The sequence below is a fragment of the Lithobates pipiens genome, unplaced genomic scaffold (genome assembly GCF_037356315.1).
Source record: "Lithobates pipiens isolate NorthernLeopardFrog02 unplaced genomic scaffold, aLitPip1_a1.2 Scaffold_19, whole genome shotgun sequence".
NCBI lineage: Eukaryota > Metazoa > Chordata > Amphibia > Anura > Ranidae > Lithobates > Lithobates pipiens.
In genome coordinates, this window is record NW_027507764.1 from 467514582 (window position 1) to 467537132 (window position 22551).

Here is a 22551-nt window from a genome sequence, read left to right on the forward strand (position 1 = left end):
CTTAACATTTTGAATTCTCTCTCACTTCTCTGTCACTAGGACAAACACAACAGGAGTTCTAACCCTTAAGTGGACCTTCCGCTCATTGGAACCCTCCCCCCCTCCGGCGCCACAATTGGCACCTTTCAGGGGGGAGGGGGGTGCAGGTACCTGTACAGTACAGGTATCTGCACCCACTTCCGGCGTAGATTCTGCAGAAGGTACGCCCTTTTCCGCAGAATCTATGCCCCTTTCCGAAGGTCCCCCGCTGCCTGCTGGGAAACACACGGATCCCAGAAACATCCTTATTGCGCAGCGCGACTTGCGCATGCGCAGTAGGGAACTGGGAAACTTCCTGATTCCCACACCCAAGATGGCGGCGGCAGCACCCAAGAGACGATCGAGAGATCGGCTTCGGGTGCCGACATCGCGGGCGCGCTGGGCGGGTAAGTGTCATTATTTTAAAAGTCAGCAGCTGCAGTATTTGTAGCTCCTGGCTTTTAAAAAAAAAACGGCGGACTCCCGCTTTAACTTCTATTATCCTAAACACTTATAGTACATGTTAGTGGCCGAGAAGTGATGATTTCATCAGATTTGCTAAAAACAACTTAAAACTTAAAACCACAGTATTGAAAATGATCTTCTCCGTTTTATACACAATGTTTAAGTAATATTTCTAGTTGGTAATGTCATGACATAAAACTCGTTCCTAGTGAACTCAATTGATGATAATTCATATACTGACCTTTCACTAAAATAAGTTAATTCAACCAATTTAGAGAAGATCTGTAAAAAAAGAGTGGACCAAAATCCCTCCTGAGATGTGTGCAAACCTGGTCACTAACTACAAGAAACGTCTTACCTCTGTGCTTGGGTTTCTCCACCAAGTCATGTTTTGCTTGGGGATCGAATACTTAGTTTACTCACTGAACTGCAACTCAATTTATAACATTTGTATCATGTGTTTTTTTGTTTTATGTTTTTTTTTTGGTTGATATTCGGTCTCTATCATTTAAAATACACCTATGATAAAAAATTATAGACCTTTCATTTCTTTGCTAGTGGGCAAACTTACAAAATCTGCAGGGGATCAAATAATTATTTTCCCCACTGTATGGTGATGTAAAGTGGTTAACAAAGTCCAAGCTTGCGCTACTACTTGGTGTGAAAATGGGAAAAGCCCACCAGGTTGAAACTTCATTGTACTGGTTGTTAGGAAGTGGGACGTAGTGGTTAATTATGTGTTTTGTTATGGCCTGAAGAACTGTAATGTATCAGATTTTCTCATTCAAATGATAATGAACCTTGTATGGCTAGCCTTACAATCACTTACAGATTACTAAACTTGGTGTCTGTTCAAATTTCACTAGCATTTTTCTCTTTACAGTAAAATGCAATTCAATTTTATTTACTTTTGACGAAGGGTGTATATTTCTGATTGTACTACTTAGCTTGCCTGAATCAGTGCCTTTAGGCTTACTTGGTAACATAAAGCTCATTAAGTCATTAATAACATTTCTAAACAAAGTATGTTGAATCATTCCTAAATACTTTTTTTGCTTATTGAAAATCATTTAACTGAATGAGTCATTCAGTGTTATTTGTTTTTTACTTTTAATTATATTATCCGCCCTTCCATGTGAGCCGGAAAAAATGTTCTCAGTCCCATTCCTGTATTATTATTTTTTTTTTATAAAATAAAAACATTTCAAGTGTCGTTGGCTCAAAATAACAGGAAAGAAAAAAGTAAGGAGCCTTTCCAAGAACATTTGTCCAAGTGATAATATACTTGGGATACTTTACAGGGGTGTAACCTGCACTGCCTTCCAAGAGATGTTCCCACTGGATTGGTAAAACACAGACAAGCCTAAGCTCTCGTTTGTTCTGCAGGTTCCTCTCAATTTCATTTGATTTTACTAATAATCCAGAATATTTGAAATAATTAATTTAAAGCAAATTTGAGCATTAAGAAGTCACAATTACTCTGCACCTAACTACTTTTGTATGCATATCTCCCAGCTATCCCTCATTTAGATGTAATGTCCCTCTTTTGGAACCAATGCCTCTTTTCCGCTTTTAGGTCTGATGTTAAAACCTTTTTTTAAAAATGTTCTTTTTAACTTTTTAAACTTCCAGAGTTTAAATCATTTCATGTGTTATTTTGAAAGGCCAGTATAAAGAAAATGTGGTTGTGAAAAAAGCACACATAGGTTTCACGAGTCCTTTTTAAATATTCATTATTCATTATGACTGCAAAAATGGGATTGTGTCCAGTGTGCTTTGTCTCATAAAGTAGGGAAGGGTTAAAAACGTAAGTGAAATTCCTGTCTTAGATAGCTGTCACCAGTACCAATTGGAAGATTTACCTTTGCCTCATTTTCCGGTTGTTGCTATTGGATGCCTGCCACTCTTTGCCCAATTTATAAAGCTTGCTAAAATAGTTTCAAGTTAAGTGGATATATTCGGCTCTCAAAACCTTCCAAGAAAAATTATCTTCATCAGACTTTATTTTTTGATGTATATTTTATTTTTGGCTTTCATATTCGTGTTGGTGGCAGGCCTTTTCCATCCCCTTCATCAACTTAATGAATGAACATTGATCTAATGAACATGGTTATATAACGTTCAGAGCTCACCTGCCTTGCTTCCCTTTCATGTAGAAATCATTACTACCCAGAAACTGTTGGGGCCATCCTACAGATATTGCATTCATTTTATAAAATGAGAAATTAAAGCAGTATTAAACCTAAAAATAAAAATGTAATGTATTGCAGCTTAAAGGGGTTGTAAGACTCGGTTCACACTGGGACAACTTGTCAGGCGAATTAGCCGCCTGACAAGTCGCGCTCCATTCTGTACAATGGAGCCATTCTAATAGGAGCCACACAAGTCGCTCCGACTTAGAAAAAGGTTCTTGTACTACTTTTGGGACAACTTAAGGCGACTTGCATTGACTTCTATACAGAAGTAATTTTGCAAGCCACCGCTGAAGTCGGATGCAGGTCGCCTGAGGCAGTCGCGCTGCAAGTCATGCTGCCTCAGTGTGAACCGACCCTTAAGTCAAAGTTTTTTTTTCTAATGCATTCTTTGCATTAAGATAAAAAAAACCTTCTGTGTGTAGCACCCGCCCCAGCTCCCCCTAATACTTACCTGAGCCCCCTCCCTGTGCAGTCATGTCCACAAGACCTTCAGACATCCAGGACACCCCCTCCTGATTGGTTGAGACACAGCAGCAGCAGCGCCAGGGACTCCTGCTGCTGTCAATCAAAGTCAGTTAGCCATTTAGGAGAGAGAAGGATAGGGCCGAATGGCTGCTCCATGTCTGAATGGACACACAGAGTTGCAACTCAGCTTGGGTTCCCACATCATAAGCTGCTTGCGATGGGGACACTCAACAGGTGGGAGGGGCCAGAAGCAGAAAAGAGGGACCCGAGAAGAGGAGGATCTGGGCTGCCATGTGAAAAACCACTGCAATGGAGCATTAGAATATGTTTGTTATTTAAAAAGAAAAAAAAAAACGAGACTTTGCAATCACTTTTAGTGAATAGTTAGTACAGCAGCTCCTGAGCTGTCGGTTTTTTTTTGTCGTTCAGCCCTGCTGGGTTGAATGAAAAAAAACTAGTAGTGTGTATTAGGCTTTAGTTTGTGCTCATTGTTACGGAAAGGGATTTGCAAAAGATAACTCATTAACATTCTATTTTGCTTTCCACAGGCATTAGACTGTAGTGTTGTCTCCAGAAAGGTCCAGCACCTGACTGTGCTGTCTGGCAGGGGTTTTAGTGATGACTAGATTGGCTTAACAGGCTTACAAAAAAATAGTCAAGTTCAAACTTGCGTTTAGTTTATTGGTATTTATAAATTAAATTAGGTTTATGTAGGTCGTGCTGTATGCATAGCTGTATTAACAGTTGTGTGTTTTCTGCTTTCTTGAATCAGAACTCCCAGCTACAATTATGCACCAAACATGGACAAGCATTGGATCATGCAGTACACGGGGGCCATGTTACCTATACACATGGAGTTTACAAATGTGCTGCACAGGAAAAGGTTGCAGACACTTATGTCTGTGGACGATTCAATGGAAAAGGTATATTTTTGTTTTATGTTTATCTTTTATTTTCCCCGATGATAATGATTAAACTAAATGCATGGTCTTTCAGATGTTTTAACTGAAATAGTCTTGTCCTCTATTTTTAGTAAAAATATCACTAATACTGTACAAATTTAATATACTGTAGGTTTTCCCTCTCTGCTTCATTTGAAGCATAGATAATGTTGTATGCTTTATGCATATCAGCTACATTCAGTATTACACTGAATGTACCAAATACCCCATTACAGGGCCAGATGAAGCGTTTATAATCAAAAAAGTCACTGCATTGGGCAAACCACGAGACCACTACTTCCATGAGGGTGGCTTCCCTTCATGTGCTGGCAGGGGGACAAACTTTCCTACTCAGGATGTGTCTTTTTTTTAATAAAACAAACACTTAGCCCTTGTACACACGGTTGGACCTTCCGATGGAAAACGTCCGATCGGACTGTGTTGTCGGATAATCCGACCGTGTGTGGACTCCATCTGACTTTTTCCGTCGGAATATCCGACCGACAAAGTTTTAGAGCTGGGCTATAAAATTTTCCGACAACATGGTCCGATGGGACTTTGTCCTATCGTTTGTAGAGAATTCCGATCGGACAAAGTGCCACGCATGCTCAGATCAGATTCCTAGACCAAAGCTATTGGCTACTAGCCTGAACGTAGTCCCGTCGTAACGAAATAACGTCATCACGTTACGAACGATTGGATTTTCTGACAACTTTGTCCGACTGTGTGTATGCAACACAAGTTTCGGACATAATTCGTCGGACAAAATCCGACGGATTTTGTTGTCGGAATGTCCGACCGTGTGTACAAGGGCTAACACTTTTCACTTCTTTTGCTTTGATGCTCCTCGAAATGACAGTATTTAGCAGATTTAAGATGAAAGCTTCATTGAACTTAATATTTTACTTTTCCCATATTTTCTGTTTATATGTAAAACAATATAACTGCTGTTTTAATATAATATGTTTATGGATTTTATTTTGTATCTTTCGGTAGCTGTACAACATGCTGGTGGAAACAGGAGAATTGGACAACACGTACATCATTTACACAGCAGACCATGGCTACCATGTAGGACAGTTTGGGCTGGTCAAAGGGAAGTCTATGCCTTATGACTTTGATATCCGAGTCCCTTTCTTTGTGCGTGGGCCAAATGTGGAGCAAGGATCAGTGTATGTTCTCTTGTCTAGTTCAAAACTGTTATATCTGTTGAGTTTCCAAATTGTAACATGATTTTATACTCACTTGGACTAGCTGTCCTGGCCTTCATCAGCCACTAACTGCTTTGTTTGGGCTAAGAATATCATTACTCTTCTTAAGGCCATGTTACCAGCAGCAAATACTATAAACAAAACTGTCTGGGAGTTTACTCAATCTGCTTTGTTCTGTGTTTTTGCCGCAGTTGTTGTCTGGTTCTCTTTATCAACACATGGATGGATGAGAACACCATATCATACAAATATGGTTAAATGACCAACGATGGTCTTCAGAGTAATGACTTTTGGTTGTAACTACATTTCCAGTGACTAGAATATACATTATATTGTCTGCTTTTCCAGTTGGCTACGGACCAAACATTGTGTGTGTGGGGGTATCATCTGTACATATATAGGCATGTTTGTGTCTGATGTATTCAATGCAAATAATCCTAAATAGGGATGAATGACCAGAATGTCTTCCACTGTTATATAACGTTTATATAAGCTATGGATTGATGTGCTGTTATGTGCAACATCTATAGACTGCTGTATTGATTCAGTATGTGCAACACTAATGATGATCATCTGTTAGTGCTGTCCACATGATTTTCCGCAAATTGCAAAATAGTGTTCATGCTTCTCTTATCAACGTCTGGTCTTTTAGAACCACTGGGTCTCCTAGAACCAATTGGGGTGATAGAAAAGGAATTCAAATCTGCAGTTCTGAGATATACTGTAAATAGGTATACACTTTAGTATGATGTATACGTATGTACTTGTAGTATCATTGATTTAGAAACTTTAATTTTCAGAATTAGCGAATAAGGCAAGTGGGAACCAAAATACTGAAGCACAATACACTAATTCTTCTTTTTCATAATTCAGAGTTACTTTTTGTAAATATATCTGAAGTAAACGATAAGGAAAATCTGTCTTGTGTTATCATTCAGGAATCAAATTATGCTGCTGTAATACTCTTTTTAAATTTTTATAGAATACAAAAGCAAATTGTTAATTGGAATGTATGTCATTAACCTCATCATATTCAAAATGAATGCAGATACCTTTCTGTTACATTAGATCTGTAACTCTGTATGGTTGTGTTTTGCAGTGTGCCTCAGATTGTGCTGAACTTGGATATTGCTCCAACTATACTGGATATTGCGGGTTTGGATACTCCACCTGACATGGATGGGAAGTCTGTTCTCCCCCTGATGGATATTGAGAGACCAGGGAACAGGTTTGCCAGTCTTTGTCTTTACATATTGTTTGTATGCAGTGTATCTGAAAATAGAAGAGAAAGTATAACTGCCTAAAGCAAAAAAGGAAACGGTCATTGGCGTTTTGGTATCATAAAAAACAAAAAGGTTCTTGGACTACTTTTTCGGGATTTCATTTCGACTTCCATAGACTTTTGCTAAATGAAGCAGCAATGAAATTGGAGGTGCAAATCGCACTGATCTGCAGTTTTGAATTCACACTGAAGTAGCACAATTTCAAAGCCTCATTGGTGTGAAGCAGGGTTAAGACCAAATTCCAAGATCATGTATGAATACAATCACAATCCTCACACAGTGGTCTTCTTATTAAAATTTCTGTGTCAAAAACACGTGATCTTTCTAAAAACACTCTTGCTGTGCTCAAAACAGGTGCTCTCCCGACTCCACCTCGTGCAATCAAACTGCATAGACCCCTTAAGCATAGGTGTTCTAATATTGCTTGATATATAAAGTGTTAACAACGTCCACAGCATAGTTCAGATGTAGTAACAAACATGGTAGTAATGGGTTGATCTCACAACACTGCCAGTGGTAAGCACTTCATGGAAGGGAGCGGAAACCATATAATAGTGCTCACTGCTAGTATTTATTACAGCCACTTAGAGCGCAATCTGCACTCAAAACGTACAAAAAGGTAAAACAAGCAGTGTGTTAAAGCATCCAGTGAACAGATAAACCAGAGCTGTATGCAACCACTATATGTTCCGAGATTACTACTCCTCTCTGCAGAGATCACACATCATAGGCTCTACCTTTATGCATTATATCCAACAGAACTCAGAAGGAAGTCCTGCTGAGGGAATCCTGTTGGACGTAATGAGTAAAGGTGGAGCCTGTGATGTTTTCACTCTGAATGAAACCTGTTAATGGTGATCTCTGCAGAGAGGAGTAGTCATCTTGGAAAAAACAGTGACTGAATATAGCTCTGTTTTTTCTGTTCACTGGATAAGGTAATAATAATGGGATCTCTACAAAGTAAACAAAAAATCTTCAGTTTCCACTGGAACAGGTGTCCTTATTGAAAGGTATCTGATCACCTCTTATTCTGAGAACGCTTGTTAAAAGCTGAATTTCTCATCAATGCCTGTCAGTGGTCACCAGAACACATACAGAGGGTGAATCTACCTACCCTGTTTTCCCGAAAATAAGACCTAGCGTGATTGTTGGTGATGGCTGCAATATAAGCTCTATCTCCCAAATAAGCCGTATCCTGTTTCCCCCGAAAATAAGCCCTACCTTAAAAAAAAAGACCTACAAGGACTAGGGATTATATTGCAGCCATCACCGACAATCGCGCTAGGTCTTATTTTTGGGGAAACAGGGTAACAGGGACATAGGCAGCAGTAAAAACTTAACAGAGCTCCCATTCTTTCCCTACTTTAATAAAAAAAAAGTTTTGGATATACATACACTACATAATTGTTTGTGAAAAGTGTATCGGCAGGATAATTCTTTAAAAATTACATGATTTTGGCCTCATAACATTTTTAGCATTTTGGCTATTGTTGCATACCTGTGTGCTCTTTTTAAAATGCTCTGAGCACTGGGATAGAATGTTAATAAAGTTAATAAGGTGTCTTTTTTTTAAATCATATTTACCAATTAATATAAATGATTGAACTGACACCATCAAAAACCCTGAAAACATCACACAGATTGGCACCTTTTTCGTTTGTTTATGGATTCTTATGGACAGTGTCAGCTAGGCCCCTTTCACACTGCCGTGACTGGAAAGTCGCTTGATTTTGCAGCCGCAATTTTGACATGATTTTGCCACGATTTCAGGGAATACCTGTATAAACTTGAGGTCTATGGACCTCAACTCGCATCAAAGTCAGACCAAAGTAGTACAGGGACTACTTTGAAGTCGGTGGGACTTGAAGTCGCCCCGATATGAATGGTACTCATTGGAAAGCATGGGGAACAACTTGTCATGCAACTTTGCAGTCCCAAGTCGCAGGAGAAGTCGCACAAGTCTGAAACGGGCCTTACTGGTTTCTTATATGTTACAGTGACACTAGCAGTGAAATCTCCTTGTCATAGTTCCCTTCTATATTATTATTGTAAGATAGAGACATCCCTTGTAACGGCATGACAGGTATGAAGACCTAGAGACACAACTACAGAGTTCTCACCGCTATACTCTCAAGAAAGAAAACAAATTTGATCGTTTAAATTTCTAGCAGCACTTTTATATCAGATTAAGGTAATGATAAAATAGACAGCTGGCAACTAAAATCCTTTTGTAGTAATGCAGGGGTAGGCAACCTCGGCCCTCCAGCTATGGTGAAATTACAGTCTCGTGAGACATTGCAAGACCCTGACAATCACAGGCATGACTCCTAGAGGCAGAGGCATGATGAGATTTGTAGTTTCACCACAGCTGGAGTGCCGAGGTTGCCTACCCCCTGTAGTAAAGCATTGAACGATTGTTTCATCAATGTTATCGATATTTCAGGATATATCACCAGTCCAGAAAAAAGGGGTTTAAAAGAAAACGGTCAGAAAAGCAAAATGGAAGCTGCCATTGCTAACTGAAAACAATGATGATCTCATATGGCACCCAAAGATTCTTCCCATTTGTATAGTAAGGGTCCAAGCTTGGACTGTCATATCTATTCTTGCTTCACTATTTAGTGAGTCATTGACCCAGAGCAAGTATGCATATGCAAATTGTTGGGGCACCAGATATGTATAATCTTGTTTTTAGATCAGTACCGCCACCAAGTAGTGGGTGATGGGTACGCACCACTGTAAAACATGTCTGCAATGGCAGTTCCCATATTTCTGTCTGGCTATTTTAAGAGGGATTACATAGTGGGCAGAGACATACAAGCCATTCTATTACACCACTGGAATCATATGCACATCCAGAATGGCTGGTGTATAGCACAGATGAAGCTTAAAATTATAGAGTCATTTATGCAGCCGACATACAGATGTTTTAAGTTTACCAACTCTTATTTCAACCTTCAGTGAACTGACATTTACTAAGGAAACAAAAAAAAAAAACACTGAAATGATCTCAAATAAAAAGAACAAGCTACTAGGATTTTAGTAATCAGTCATCATCCATAAAACTGGAGCAAAGAAAATGATTCAGTTCGTGATAAAGCAAGCTTCTTCTGTCACTTTGTAGGACTGGCTAAAAAAAAAAATGCAAACTTCCCGTTGCTAAGGGCAATGCAAACTTTTGACTCTTTTGTTTTAACGTGAGGCCTACTTTTACACAGCTGGTTCTCACTCAGACTCCTTCTCCTTCCTTTTATTCCAGATTACGGACCAATAAAAAAAACAAGATCTGGAGAGATACATTCTTGGTGGAAAGAGGGTAACAGGCTACATTTATTATTTCATACAATGACTGAACTTCATTTTACATGTCTCGACAATATAAACATGTGTCATGATTTAAAATTACATCTGGCACAAGATTGGAGAGGAGGTTACTGTACTTCTCCAGTGGAATATTTTTCTGACTTTATGCCAGAGAGCCCCGAAGCAAAAACCAGTAGAAAACTACCAGGCTGGAATAGAAGGTTCAATTTCTAGCTTATAATATATAAAATATACTGTACAAAATAAGACCTAGTGATATGTTGTAAGGTCATAGCTGTTTAGTATGCTCAGTGCAATTAAAGGTATACAAGGGACTTTTACAACTTCAATATTAATTATATGTTGATTTTTTTGTGTGTAGGAACGTGAAGCAGTATGGTTTAACAACTACTGTGTGGTCTTTGTAATGTATATTAAATAAAGAGTCCAGCTGAATGGGGGTCATCAGGTGATGGCAGAGCTAGTTTTGTAACCCAAGGGGAACTTAAAGTTCCTGGCATAGTATATAGGTTGGGCAGCACTGGGATCTTATTATTTCCATAAATAACTATTGAATTGTCATTAATGTGTGGTTTGTGAGCACCAAAATTTGACAACACCGGTGCAGGGATCTGAGCCAAACCCCAAGTGCACTTCCTACCATGCAAAATTAAAAGGCTCAAATTATAATTAGGCCATGCACAGAGTGAGGTGCCAGAAGAAGATCCCTGGTGACAGGGAAGATAATTTGCTAATGGCTTGTGCAGTGATTCTTCTCCACATATCTTATGGTTAAGTGATCTGTGATATTTCATGGCTAAACCCAGGGGAAGTTTCCCTTTGGAATTAAACAGCCATGATAAAGAGGTGATCTTAATAGCAGTGGTTATAACTTGCAGTGCCTTGAAAAAGTATTCATACCCCATTTTCCACATTTTGTCATGTTACAGCCAAAAACGTAAATGTATTTTATTGGGATTTTATGTGATAGACCAACATAAAGTGGCACATAATTGTGCAGTGAAAGGAAAATGATAAATGGTTTTCCAAATTGTTTACAAATAAATTATCTGAAAAGTATGGTGTGCATTTGTATTCAGCCCACTTTACTCGAATACCACTAACTAAAATCTAGTGGAACCAATTGCCTTTAGAAGTCACCTAATTAGTAAATAGAGTCCACCTGTGTGTAATTTAATCTTAGTATAAATACAGCTATTTTGTAAAGCGCCCAAGTTTGCTGGAGAACCTTAGTGAACAAACAGCATCACAAAGGCCAAGGAACACACCAGACAGGTCAGGGATAAAGTTGTGGAGAAGTTTAAAGTAGGGTTAGGTTATGAAAAAATATTCCAAGCTTTGAACATTTCACAGACACTGTTCAATCCATTACCAAAAATGGAAAGAATATGGCACAACTGCAAACCTACCAAGACATGGCTGTCCCCCTAAACTGACAGGCCGGGCAAGGAGAGCATTAATCAGAGAAGCAGCCAAAAGGCCCATGGTAACTCTGGGGGAGCTGCAGACATCCACAGCTCAGATGGGAGAATGTGTCTACAAGACAACTATTAGTAATTTACTCCATAAATCTGGCCTTTATGGAAGAGTGTCAAGAAAAAAGCCATTGTTGAAATAAAGGCATAGTAAGTCCTGTTTGCAGTTTGTGAGAAGCCTTGTGGGGGACACAGCAAACAGGAGGAAGAAGTTACTCTGGTCAGGTGAGACAAAAATTTACCTTTTTGGCCTAAAAGCAAAACGCAATGTGTGGTGGAAAACTAACACTGCACATCATCCTGAACACACCATCCCCACCATTAAACATGGTGGTAGCAGCATCATGTTGTGGGGATGCTTTTTTTCAGCAGAGACAAGGAAGCTGGTCAGAGTTGATGGGAAGATGGATGGAGCCAAATACAGGGCAGTCTTAGAAGACAAACCTGTTTGAGTCTGCAAAAAACTGGGGAGGGGGTTCACCTTCCAGCAGGACAACAACCTTAAACATACAGCAAGAGCTACAATGGAATGGTTTAGATTAAAGCATATTCGTGTGCTAGAATGGCCCAGTCAAAGCCTAGACCTAAATCCAATTGAGAATTTGTGGCAAGACTTGAAAATTGCTTTTCACAGACACTCTCCATCCAATCTGACAGAGCTTGAGCTATTTTGCAAAGAAAAATTAAATTTCGCTCTCTCGATGTGCAAAGCTGGTAGAGACATCCCCAAAAAGACTTGCAGCTATAATTGCAGCAAAAGGTGGTTCTACAAAGTATTGACTCAGGGGGGCTGAATACAAATGCACGCCACACTTTTAACATATTTATTTGTAAAGAAATTTGTAAAACATTTATCATTTTCCTTCCACTTCACAATTATGTGCCACTTTGTGTTGGTCTATCGCATAAAATCCCAATAAAATACATTTACTATTTTCGTTGTAACACGATAAAATGTGGAAAATTTCAAGGGGTATGAATACTTTTTTAAGGCACTGTACTATCTTTATGGTGGCACTGAATTTTTATAAATAATGCTGTTTAGACTAGAGTTGCTTATTATTTGCAGTGGAGCTAGAAAAAAATTACTGATATTTGCTATGCACTATATGCCAAGAGTTTGTGAACATCTATGTTGGACATCTTATTCCAAAACCATGAACATCAAGAAGTTGCCCCCTCCCTTTTGCAGCTATAACAACCCCCACTTTTCTAGGAAAGCTTTCCAGGGGATTTAGTGTATGTCTGTGGGAATTTGAACACATTTAGCAAAAAGAGCATTTGTGACATTAGGTAATGACTTTGGACAAGAAGACCTGGTTTGCAATCTCAAGTGTTTTGAGATGAGAGCTCTTTAGCCGCTCAAGTTTTTCCACACCAAACTATGTGTGAACTCTAAATTACATTACATTATATACATACTATTAAGGTTTTACCAAGCACTTGCATTTTAGCCTTTGTTAATTCAGTGACTAAAATATTGCATATAATCTGCTATTTATATAGTAGCACAAACATATTACACAGCAGATTAACATAGTCACGAATTGCAGCCAATTTGACTAAATATTTAAAGCAAACTGTTAATTTTCAAGTTCCATAACCTATAGGAGCCATAGAATTCACTCATAAAGTCCAACAGTACATTGATTTAGATTGATTTCTATAAGTTATTGCAGTTAGCAAGCCTAACACAAGATCAGCACAAGGGACATAACTTACAAGTCAATAGGATGTGTCCCTTGTGATGATGTCTCTTCTTTTAGGTGAAATCCTCCTCTGTCTATGCCCCCTCCATCAACACCACTGTGTTCTGATGCAAGATAAGGGTAAAAAGGGAAGCACCACCTGAGTGCAGTATTAAATTGTATGTTTTAATGACACAACGTATGATTACACTTACAGGACAACAAAGATAAAAAGGCTCATCTGTTATTCAGTGGTCCATGGAGATTTCCTCAATTCCCAATCCGGGTGACGCTGCAGAGATGTGGAGCTGCAGATAGATGGTTATCGGCAGAGAGTACTTCCTGTGGCCATCAGGAAGATGCTGGGGCCGGCATGGAACACTACCGGGGGAGGGCTTCCAACAAGTAGACAAGCTGGTGCTGGATGGGCGGATAGGCTACATGCTCGGAAGAGCTGCTCCTTCAACAGGCCTGGACGCCTTGGATTGGGAATTGAGGAAGTCTCCATGGACCACTGAATAACAGATGAGCCTTTTTATGTTTGTTGTCCTGTAAGTGTAACCATACATCGTGTCATTAAAACATACATTTTAATACTGTACTCAGGTGGCGCTTCCCTTTTTACCCTTCTCATGCTTACTACAGAGCCAGCTCTCTGAGGACAGCAGCCGCCTTTCTGATCAGCCATTATACTTTGTTTTAAACCCCTGAACTGCCAGATAAAATTTTAACCATTGGACTGCCAGCTTGAGCACCATGGACTTAATACTCAGTCAGCTATAATTGTCCAATTATTGTATGCATCTTTTGTATTGCGCTTACAGTTACTACCACATTTATGTGTTCTTCTGATGCAGCAGGGGCTCAACACAAGGGACATGTCCTACTGTCTGTAAGTTATGTCCCTTGTGCTGACTTCTGTGGGTTTTTTTTTTTGTTTTTTTAATTTTGGCTGCACTTAATAATTAGTACCTTCATGCTTGAATCCTTTATTCAATAACGCTATTTGTCTTAAACACCTAAACATCTCTCTTACCAGAAAATTCATCAGAAAAAAAGAGGAGCCAAACAAAAGTGCACCACAGTCTAACCATTTGCCAAAATATGAGCGGGTGAAGGAGCTTTGCCAGCAAGCCAGATACCAGACCGCTTGTGAGCAGCCAGGACAGGTAAGGAAAACATCTGTTTCTTTTCATCAGAGTTAAACATCAAACAAAATACCTCGCTAGGTATCAAGAGCAACTATGCAGTATTTTGCGGAAGCTACTCTAACGCCATGTTAGCTGATTCCCATGAGGGCCATTCACTGGAAACTGAATTCATTTTGCAGGTGTCCATTTTTTATTCTTGTCCTTTGTATGATGTAGCTGGAGTTTGCAGGGATGAATTACATACTATATGTGTACAGATACTTCTCAGGTATGAATGTTAACCTTGCATGAAAAGCTGTATTTCTGTATTGTAGGACATATGTATATATTTTTTACTGAGTCATCTAAAAAATCTAATACTTAAAGTAGAAGTTCACCCTAACACTAAAATCCCTGCATCTACAGACATCCACGATTTAACACTAACCTATCTAGCCCTGTAAATAAAAAAAATCAGCTGTCAGCTGCAACTTCGCTGTGCAGAGGACAGGTTCGACAACGGAAGCCCCATAGTAACTCTATGGGTGATGTCACACTCCAGTTAGTTCACAGCAGTTGTCGGCTGTGTCCTCTGCAGAGCTTCCCTGCTGGAGACCGGATCAGATCGGCTTCAAAAAAAGTATGTATAGCGATTTCTTCTTTATCGGGCTAGATAGGTTAGTGTTAGATCGTGGATGTCTGTAGATGCAGGGATTTTAGTGTTAGGGTGGCCTTACATTTTAAAGGATAATTCTAGCAGCTAAATACACTGCTCCAAAAAAAATTTAAAACTTTTTAATCAGAGTATAGCATCAAGTTCAGTTAAATTCCTGGGATATTGATCTGGTCAGTTAAGGGGCAGAGGAGGTTGTAAATCAGTTTATGTATACAAGTGCGTGGGAGCTATACAAACTACTGAGTACCTTTTTGAGTTGCTGCAATGAAATTTAAGCAAAATGGACTAGTTTTCTGCATAATTTTTTCACTTTGATTTTCAGGGGGTCTTTGAATTCAGCCCTCTGTAGGTTGATTACTTTAATTTCCATCAAACGATGTGGCATCCTTTCATTCCTAACACATTACCCAGTCCATATCAGTGTAGATATCCAGCATGATATTTTTCCCCATTGAGATCTGACGTGTTTTCAAAGTGTTCCTTATACATATAAGGCATCTCTTTTAGCTGCCAAACGTTTGTTTCTGTATAGAGCTGAATTAGTTTGGTTATTTGGTGTCTTTTGGAGTTCAGCTAGTTATATGAAAATGTATCTGCTACAGATTCTTGAGCTATTCATTTTTAACAACTGTATTCACGTCAATATATTTCTCCAAACCTAAAACTGCACTTCCAGGAATGGAATAAAACCTTCAAGACATTACAATTAAACATGATAAGCTGTATCTGGTCAGGTAGGCCCTCTCACTTTATATTTGTTGACATTGGACGTAGTGGGGTTGATTTACTATAGACAAATTGACTGTTTAATTTCAAGCGAAGTTGCACAATGCAAGGTACTTTTTCCCCAGAGCTTGGGATAGTGGTGGAGTTTCACTTTTAAAAGAATACCCAATCACATGCAAGGGAAAATGAAAAAAAAATGCATTTTTGCTTGCACATGATTGAATGACGGAAGTCAGCAGAGCTTCACCTCATTCACTAAGCTCTGGAGCAAATTCCCTTGCACAGTGCAACATCCCTTGTAAAGTGAACGGTCTATTTGTGGTCTATTAGTGGCCATTTACTAGATTAAAACAATCTCCTGAAACATAGGGCTTTAGGTTTATGATGCTCCCTGGAGGGGTAGATGCATGTATTTTATATATTGGTAGTTTGTTGTTATTTATGTGTGTTTAGATCCTCCCACTCTGCAGACTCTAGATATTGGCAGTCACGCTCCCTCACATAGGAATTTCTTCTCTCATCTGCCTCAGCATTTCCCCTTTTGTGCACCCCCCCTTCCTCTCCAGTGGTGGCCTCTAACTTGCCATAGTTTTATAATTGTTGCCAATATTTTTTTCCATATCGCTTTACAGTAAAAGTAGTGACTAGTTAGTAGAATCTCAACTGCTAATCATCCTTTTTGGGATCACCTCTGTAGAGCATAAATTTTCTTCTCACTACTTGAACTGCTGAGGACAGCAATGCTAAAACAATGAAGGGGATTATGGAGGCTTAATCCTCTATCTTATTACAATATGCGAAGAATCTCCTTCATTGCTGGAGCAGTTATTTATAGGAACTCTGCTTTCTGTCTTTTACTGATATGGTAAATGACACCGGCGAATGTTGACTCAGAACTGAGAACTGTTCTTTGTTGGACTTATTAGTGTAGAATTATGCCCTGTACACACGGTAGGAAATTCAGACGGAAAAGGTCCGATCGGATTATGTTGTCTGAAAATCTGATCGCGCGTGGGCTCTATCAAATTTTTTCCGTCGGAAATTCTGATGGCAGGATCTAAAATTTTCAGACAAAAAAATCCGATCTGACTTTTTCTGATCGTTTGTAGAGAATTCCGACGGACAAAGTGCCACACATGCTCAGATCAAATTACGAGACCAAAGCTGTTGGCTACTAGCCTCTACGTAGTCCCATCGTACGCAACGAACATCACCACGTTCCGAACGATCGGATTTTCCGTCAACTTTGTCCGACCGTGTGTATGCAACACCAGTTTCGGTCAAAATCCATTGGAAAAAAATCAGACGGATTTTGTGGTCAGAATGTCCGACCATTTGTACAAGGCATTAGAATCATAAAGAATTACATTTGGATTGATTGATGTTTAATTTGTTTTGCGTATTTAGCAATCTACAATATTTTAGTACTGTATTCTATGGTTACAAGCAAGTTAGATTTTATTAACACATGCTCATGACAGCATGACACATGCTCAGATCTCCCATTTCATATTTACAATTTTGGAAGATGTTTTTCTGTAAATTTTAGCACAGTGGTTATTCTCATTTTAGGAGGAAACAATGCTATGTAGTGGCCACATATAGATGTATCTTTATTTTTTCAAAGTAGGTCCTAGAACACACCAAAAATAGATCTGGACACATCAATGACTTGCTTTGCATTTATGGCCACATGTAATAGCCTTGTAAAGAATAATGCCATGTACACACAATCAGATTTTCCGACAACAAATATTGGATGTGAGCTTGTTGGCAGAAAGTCTGACCGTGTGTATGCTCCATCAAACAAATGTTGGCTAGCAGGTTCTCAAATTTTCCGGCAACAAATTTTTGTTGACAGACTTTCCGATCATGTGTACACAAGTCAATCACACAAAAGTCCACGCATGCTCCGAATCAAGTACGAGCCAGAAGCGATCGGTCTTGAAAAACTAGCGTTCGTAATGGAGATATCACATGACTATTGAACTTTCTTTTTATCGGCTTATTGTACATCTTGTATGTCACCACATCCGTAATTGTTGGCCAACATTTGTGTGACTATGTGTATGCAAGACAAGTTGAAGCCAACACCCTTCGATCAAAAATCCACGGTTTTATGCTCGGAAAGTCCAATCATGTTTATGGGGCATAAGTCTGCACCTGGCAATGTTTCCATGGAAGGATCAGGTCACTGCACAACAAATGTGATATTGGTGTTGGTATCTCTATACATGCAATAACATAAGTCTATGCTAAATCCTCACTTATAATGTGTTTCTTGCATGACCTGTTTTGTTGTATTAGTCTAAGCCCTTGTACACACGGTCGGACAGTCCGATGGAAAATGTCCGATCGGACCGCATTGTGTGGGCTCCATCGGACTGTTTCCATCAGAATATCCGACCGACAAAGTTTTAGAGCGGGGCTATAAAATTTTCCGACAACATGATCCGATCGGACAAAGTCCGATCGTTTGTAGAGAATTCCGATCGGACAAAGTGCCACACATGCGCAGATCACATTATTAGATCAAAGCTATTGGCTACTAGCCTGAACGTAGTCCCATCGTAACTAAATTACGTCATCACGTTCTGAACAATCGGATTTTCCGACAACTTTGACCGACCGTGTGTATGCAACACCAGTTTTGGACAAAATCCGTCGGACAAAATCAGACGGATTTGGTTGTCGGTATGTCCGACCGTGTGTACAAGGGCTAACAGTGAAGCTTTTTAGGGTAAGCAATATAAAAATGGGCGGCCATTGGCATGCTCAGGATATAGCATCGTGAGAGTCCACTTGCCAACTCTTGACATTTGTAGTGTTTTGTTTAGCTCAATGTGGACTTATTGATTGTTTGTGGGATGCTTAAAGGAGTTGTAAAGTCAAAAGATTTTTTATCTTAATGCATTCTATACATTAAGATAAAATGCCTTCTGTGTGCAGCAGCCACCCCAGCACCCCCTAACACTTACCTGAGCCCTCCGGGACTCTACCTCCTCATTGGCTGAGACACAGCAGCGGTACCATTGGCTCCTGCTGCTGTCAATCAAAGTTGGTTAGCGAATCAGGAGAGAGAGGGGGCAGGGCCAAACCACATCTCCATGTCTGAATGGACACAGGGAGCTGTGACTCAGCTTGGGTGCACCCATAGCAAGCTGATTTCTGTCGGGGCACTCAACAGATGGGAGGGGCCAGGAGCATTGAAGAGGCACCCGAAAAGAGGAGGATTGGGGCTGCTCTGTGCAAATCCACTGCACAGCAGAGGTAAGTATAACATATTTATTATTTTTATTGGAAAAAAATAAGACTTTATAATCACTGTAATCAGGGATCAGTACAATTTATCAACATAGCATGAAGAAGGTCTTTATCCATCCCAGCAATTTTACAAACATGGCTGAAAATCTCTACAGTAATAGTAAGCCCTTATTTTACTACTCTATGTTTTCACTTGTCACCTATGCAAAAATAGCGATCTTTAGATTTTCAAACAGTAGCATCACCTCAGCCACCCCCCGGTTCGGTTCGCACTAGAACATGCGAACAGGCAAAAAATTTGGACAAACACTTGAACACCATTAAAGTCTATGGGACACGAACATGAAAAATGCTAATTTAAAAGGCTTATATGCAAGTTATTGTCATAAAAAGTGTTTCTGGACCCGCTCCTGCCCCAGGGGACATGTATCAATGCAAAAAAAGTTTTAAAAACTGAAGTTTTTTCAGGAGCAGTGATTTTAATAATGCTTAACCACTTGAGACCCGTGCTATAGCCGAATGACGGCTACATCGCTGACCTCCTTTGCCTCCTCCTGTGCACGAGCGGCCTGCGCGCCCCCTGAGGGGCACGCGCGGCGCGATCTGTGATTGGCGAGTCTATGAGACTCGCCTGATCACCGATCCGAGCATCCTTAGCTCAAGATGAACAAAAATTTTAATAATTATGTGTAACCTGACATTGTGTACATGCCCTTTAAAGTTTATAGTTATTACTTTTACTGTGGTTATCATTCTACCTTTAAACTTATCTGTGCTATTTGACTTATAGTTTATAGTTTATAGTTTAAACCTTTATACAGCAACTGAATAAGGACAATGTACATTAGGTTCCTAAGTTGTTTTTTCGGCAAATCCTGTTTCTATAAAAGATGTTACAATAGTCTTTTAATTATCTTTCAATCTTAGAGCTCTCTAGCCTATAAAAAATTAAAAATGACTTACTGGAAAGAGTTGGCAACGGCAGTGCCTTATTTCAAGCTTGTATCATCTGACATATACCTTTATTAATATATCCAATTTTTCCTTGTTCTTATAAATTCCAATACGGATTAACATGGGATTGCATTCCAGTGGCCAGTTGTAAGCCTATTGCACAGCGCAAATCTCCCTGCAAAGAATTTCCTATTTGCCACATAAGCGATTAGTTGTTAATCTGTGTGAAAGTGCATCCTGGACTGTTCTCCTTGAACCTGAGTGATGTATGTGAGCTGTACCCAGTTCAGGTTTCCCCTGAGATCTGCTGCATAATCACTCCTTATGACTGACCCTTATGGACACTGGAATTTATTTTGGATATAACATTAAACTGCAATGGTTTTTACACAAAGCACTACGGGTAGTATTTTTAAGACTTTTTTTTCTTTGTGCTACCCTTTTCAGAATTGGAAAATTGTGTTTTGGAATGTTGTGTATAAAATGTATGGATTAAAAATATTCTAAAGATCAGCATAGAATGTATTTTTTTTCTCTTCTGTAAATGCCTCTCAATGTTAGCCTATATGTCCTTGCACACAAAGGCATTTACAGGTGTTTAGAGGCAGAAGCATTTACTGGGAGAAAAAAAAAAAAACAGGCACGTTCAGGAGAGGAGTTTTCAAGCCTCCAAAAATGCTTGACGTGTCTAAACACATGCAAACCCATCTAGACATGTTCTAGACATGCATTCCAATGACCATAATAAATTAATACTTTGGACAACGGAATGAATGAATGCTTAAGTGCATGAAATGCCTTAACGCGTTTGCAAAATGTGGCTTTAGATGTGTTTTTAACACTGCTTTTTCCTCCCCTGGAGCATAGGCGTTCAAGGGAGGAAAAAAATGTCCTGTGTACGTGGGGCCTAAGTAGGAATCAGATATGCTGTAACAGACCTCCGATGGACCCTTGCTTGCCATTTTAGATTGTTGAAACTTAGGAACGATCTGTTAAAGCTAAGCTCTGGTCACATTTAAAAAAGGAAACAGAAAAAACATGGGAAATGTGCATGTATTCCAGAGATGTACAAAATATGTGTTTCTTTGTTTTTCTTAACTTATGCTGTAGGCTACTTGTACTACTTTATGGAGATCTCACTCAAGGTGTACTACTCATGCATGTCAAATTAAAAAAACAAGGACCTGACTACATTTTTCTGAGTTCTTATGTATGGCTAATATCAGACCTAGGTTGCCTTTTGAGAAAAAAATTGTATAACATAAGGCTGCTAATAGTTACTATGTCAAATTTCACGTAAGCAGAGAAAATCAGCCTTTCTAATAATTCAGATGAAAGTTAATGTAGTCTGGTTTGGCTCAGCCATCTACTTTTCTCATAAAATAAACATTTTTCGACCATACATTTGTAAACTTCCAGTCTATGACCAGCTGTGGATTTTGAATAAAACCACACATGTCTGGGACTGGGAGCTGGAGGTGTCAGATGGAGATCTAGATATTGACAGTCAAATACTAGACAAATGTTTTTTCTGTTATAATGATGACTTTGATCCAAACTACTGGCATAATTTTTGATAATTTATGAAATTTTTTTAAACAAAATATAACACTTTAGACTCAATTCACAAAGCTTTATCTCAAGAATAAGAATCTTTATTTTCATCCAAATTTTATTGGATTTAGACAAATTTAATTGTCACTTATTTGAAAATATTGATCCTCTTCCTGGTGTACCATTGTGGTGATTTGGACCTTAAATGTTTTAAATGTTTCAGTCATGTCTCACCTTTCCCTTCTTTCCTACAGACTGTACATATTGAGCTCCTGAAGTCTCTCTTGATATGTTTTATCCCCCAAACCTTTCACCATTTTTGTTACCCATCTCTGGACTTGATCTGTCTTATCAATATTTTTTTTTTGTAAGTGAGGTTCTCCGGAATTGCACACTGTAGATCTATATAGAAGAATCAGGACCTCCTTTCTTCTGTCGGAGAACCCGCTAGTGATGCATCCTAAAATTCTATTTACTTTTCCCATTGCCTGGCCACATTGTTTGCTCATTTTGCAATCATCTGAAAAAGTAATCCTAAATCTTTTTCCTCTGCCAAATTTATTTCCGTGTTACAGACCCCTCCAGGGATATCACCTTTGTGCCATCAGCAATATCTTATTCACCAACCCTTCAGCTATATCACTTATATATAGATTAAATAGAACAGGACCTAGTACAGAGCCTTGTTGTACACCACTAGTGACAGGTCTCTATTCTAAATGAACCCCGTTTACAACCACACTCTGGTATTTATGCTTTAGCCAACTGCATATCCACTGAACCATCCAAAGGTTAAGTTCTAGCTTAAACACATTTTTTTATTAGACTATTATTTGGAACTATGTCAAATGTTTTGTTGAAATCAACATAGTCTATGTCCGAAACACCACTCTGGTCTAAAACTTTAGTAAAATAGAAAAAGAAATTCAGTCAGATTAGTCTGACATGATTTGCCCCTAATAAAGCCATACTGCTTTGGGTCCAGCAAGTTGTGTGTTTTTAAAGAGGAAGTAAACTCTCCCACTCTGATGCTTCTTTTCATTTAGTTCTTTATAATAAGTCATTATCAGACTATAGCCACTGTAATCCAGCCCAAATCGCATATTACTTACTGTTTAAAGAAACTTTAAAAAAACTTGTTTCCAGGGGTTAGGCAGCGCCATCTTAAGTATTGTTTTCTGA

General features: G+C 39.0%; 1 protein-coding gene across 2 annotated transcripts in view; it reads left to right on the forward strand.

Moving 5' to 3' along the window:
* Positions 1-22551, forward strand: part of SULF1 (sulfatase 1) — a 193299-nt gene that overhangs the window by 126021 nt on the left and 44727 nt on the right. For both annotated transcript variants that reach the window (XM_077492844.1, XM_077492845.1), the window contains exons 7-11: positions 3916-4066; positions 5081-5256; positions 6395-6523; positions 9838-9894; positions 14105-14234. In XM_077492844.1, coding sequence (XP_077348970.1) covers positions 3916-4066; positions 5081-5256; positions 6395-6523; positions 9838-9894; positions 14105-14234 — 643 coding nt within the window. The remainder of the gene's footprint in view (positions 1-3915; positions 4067-5080; positions 5257-6394; positions 6524-9837; positions 9895-14104; positions 14235-22551) is intronic.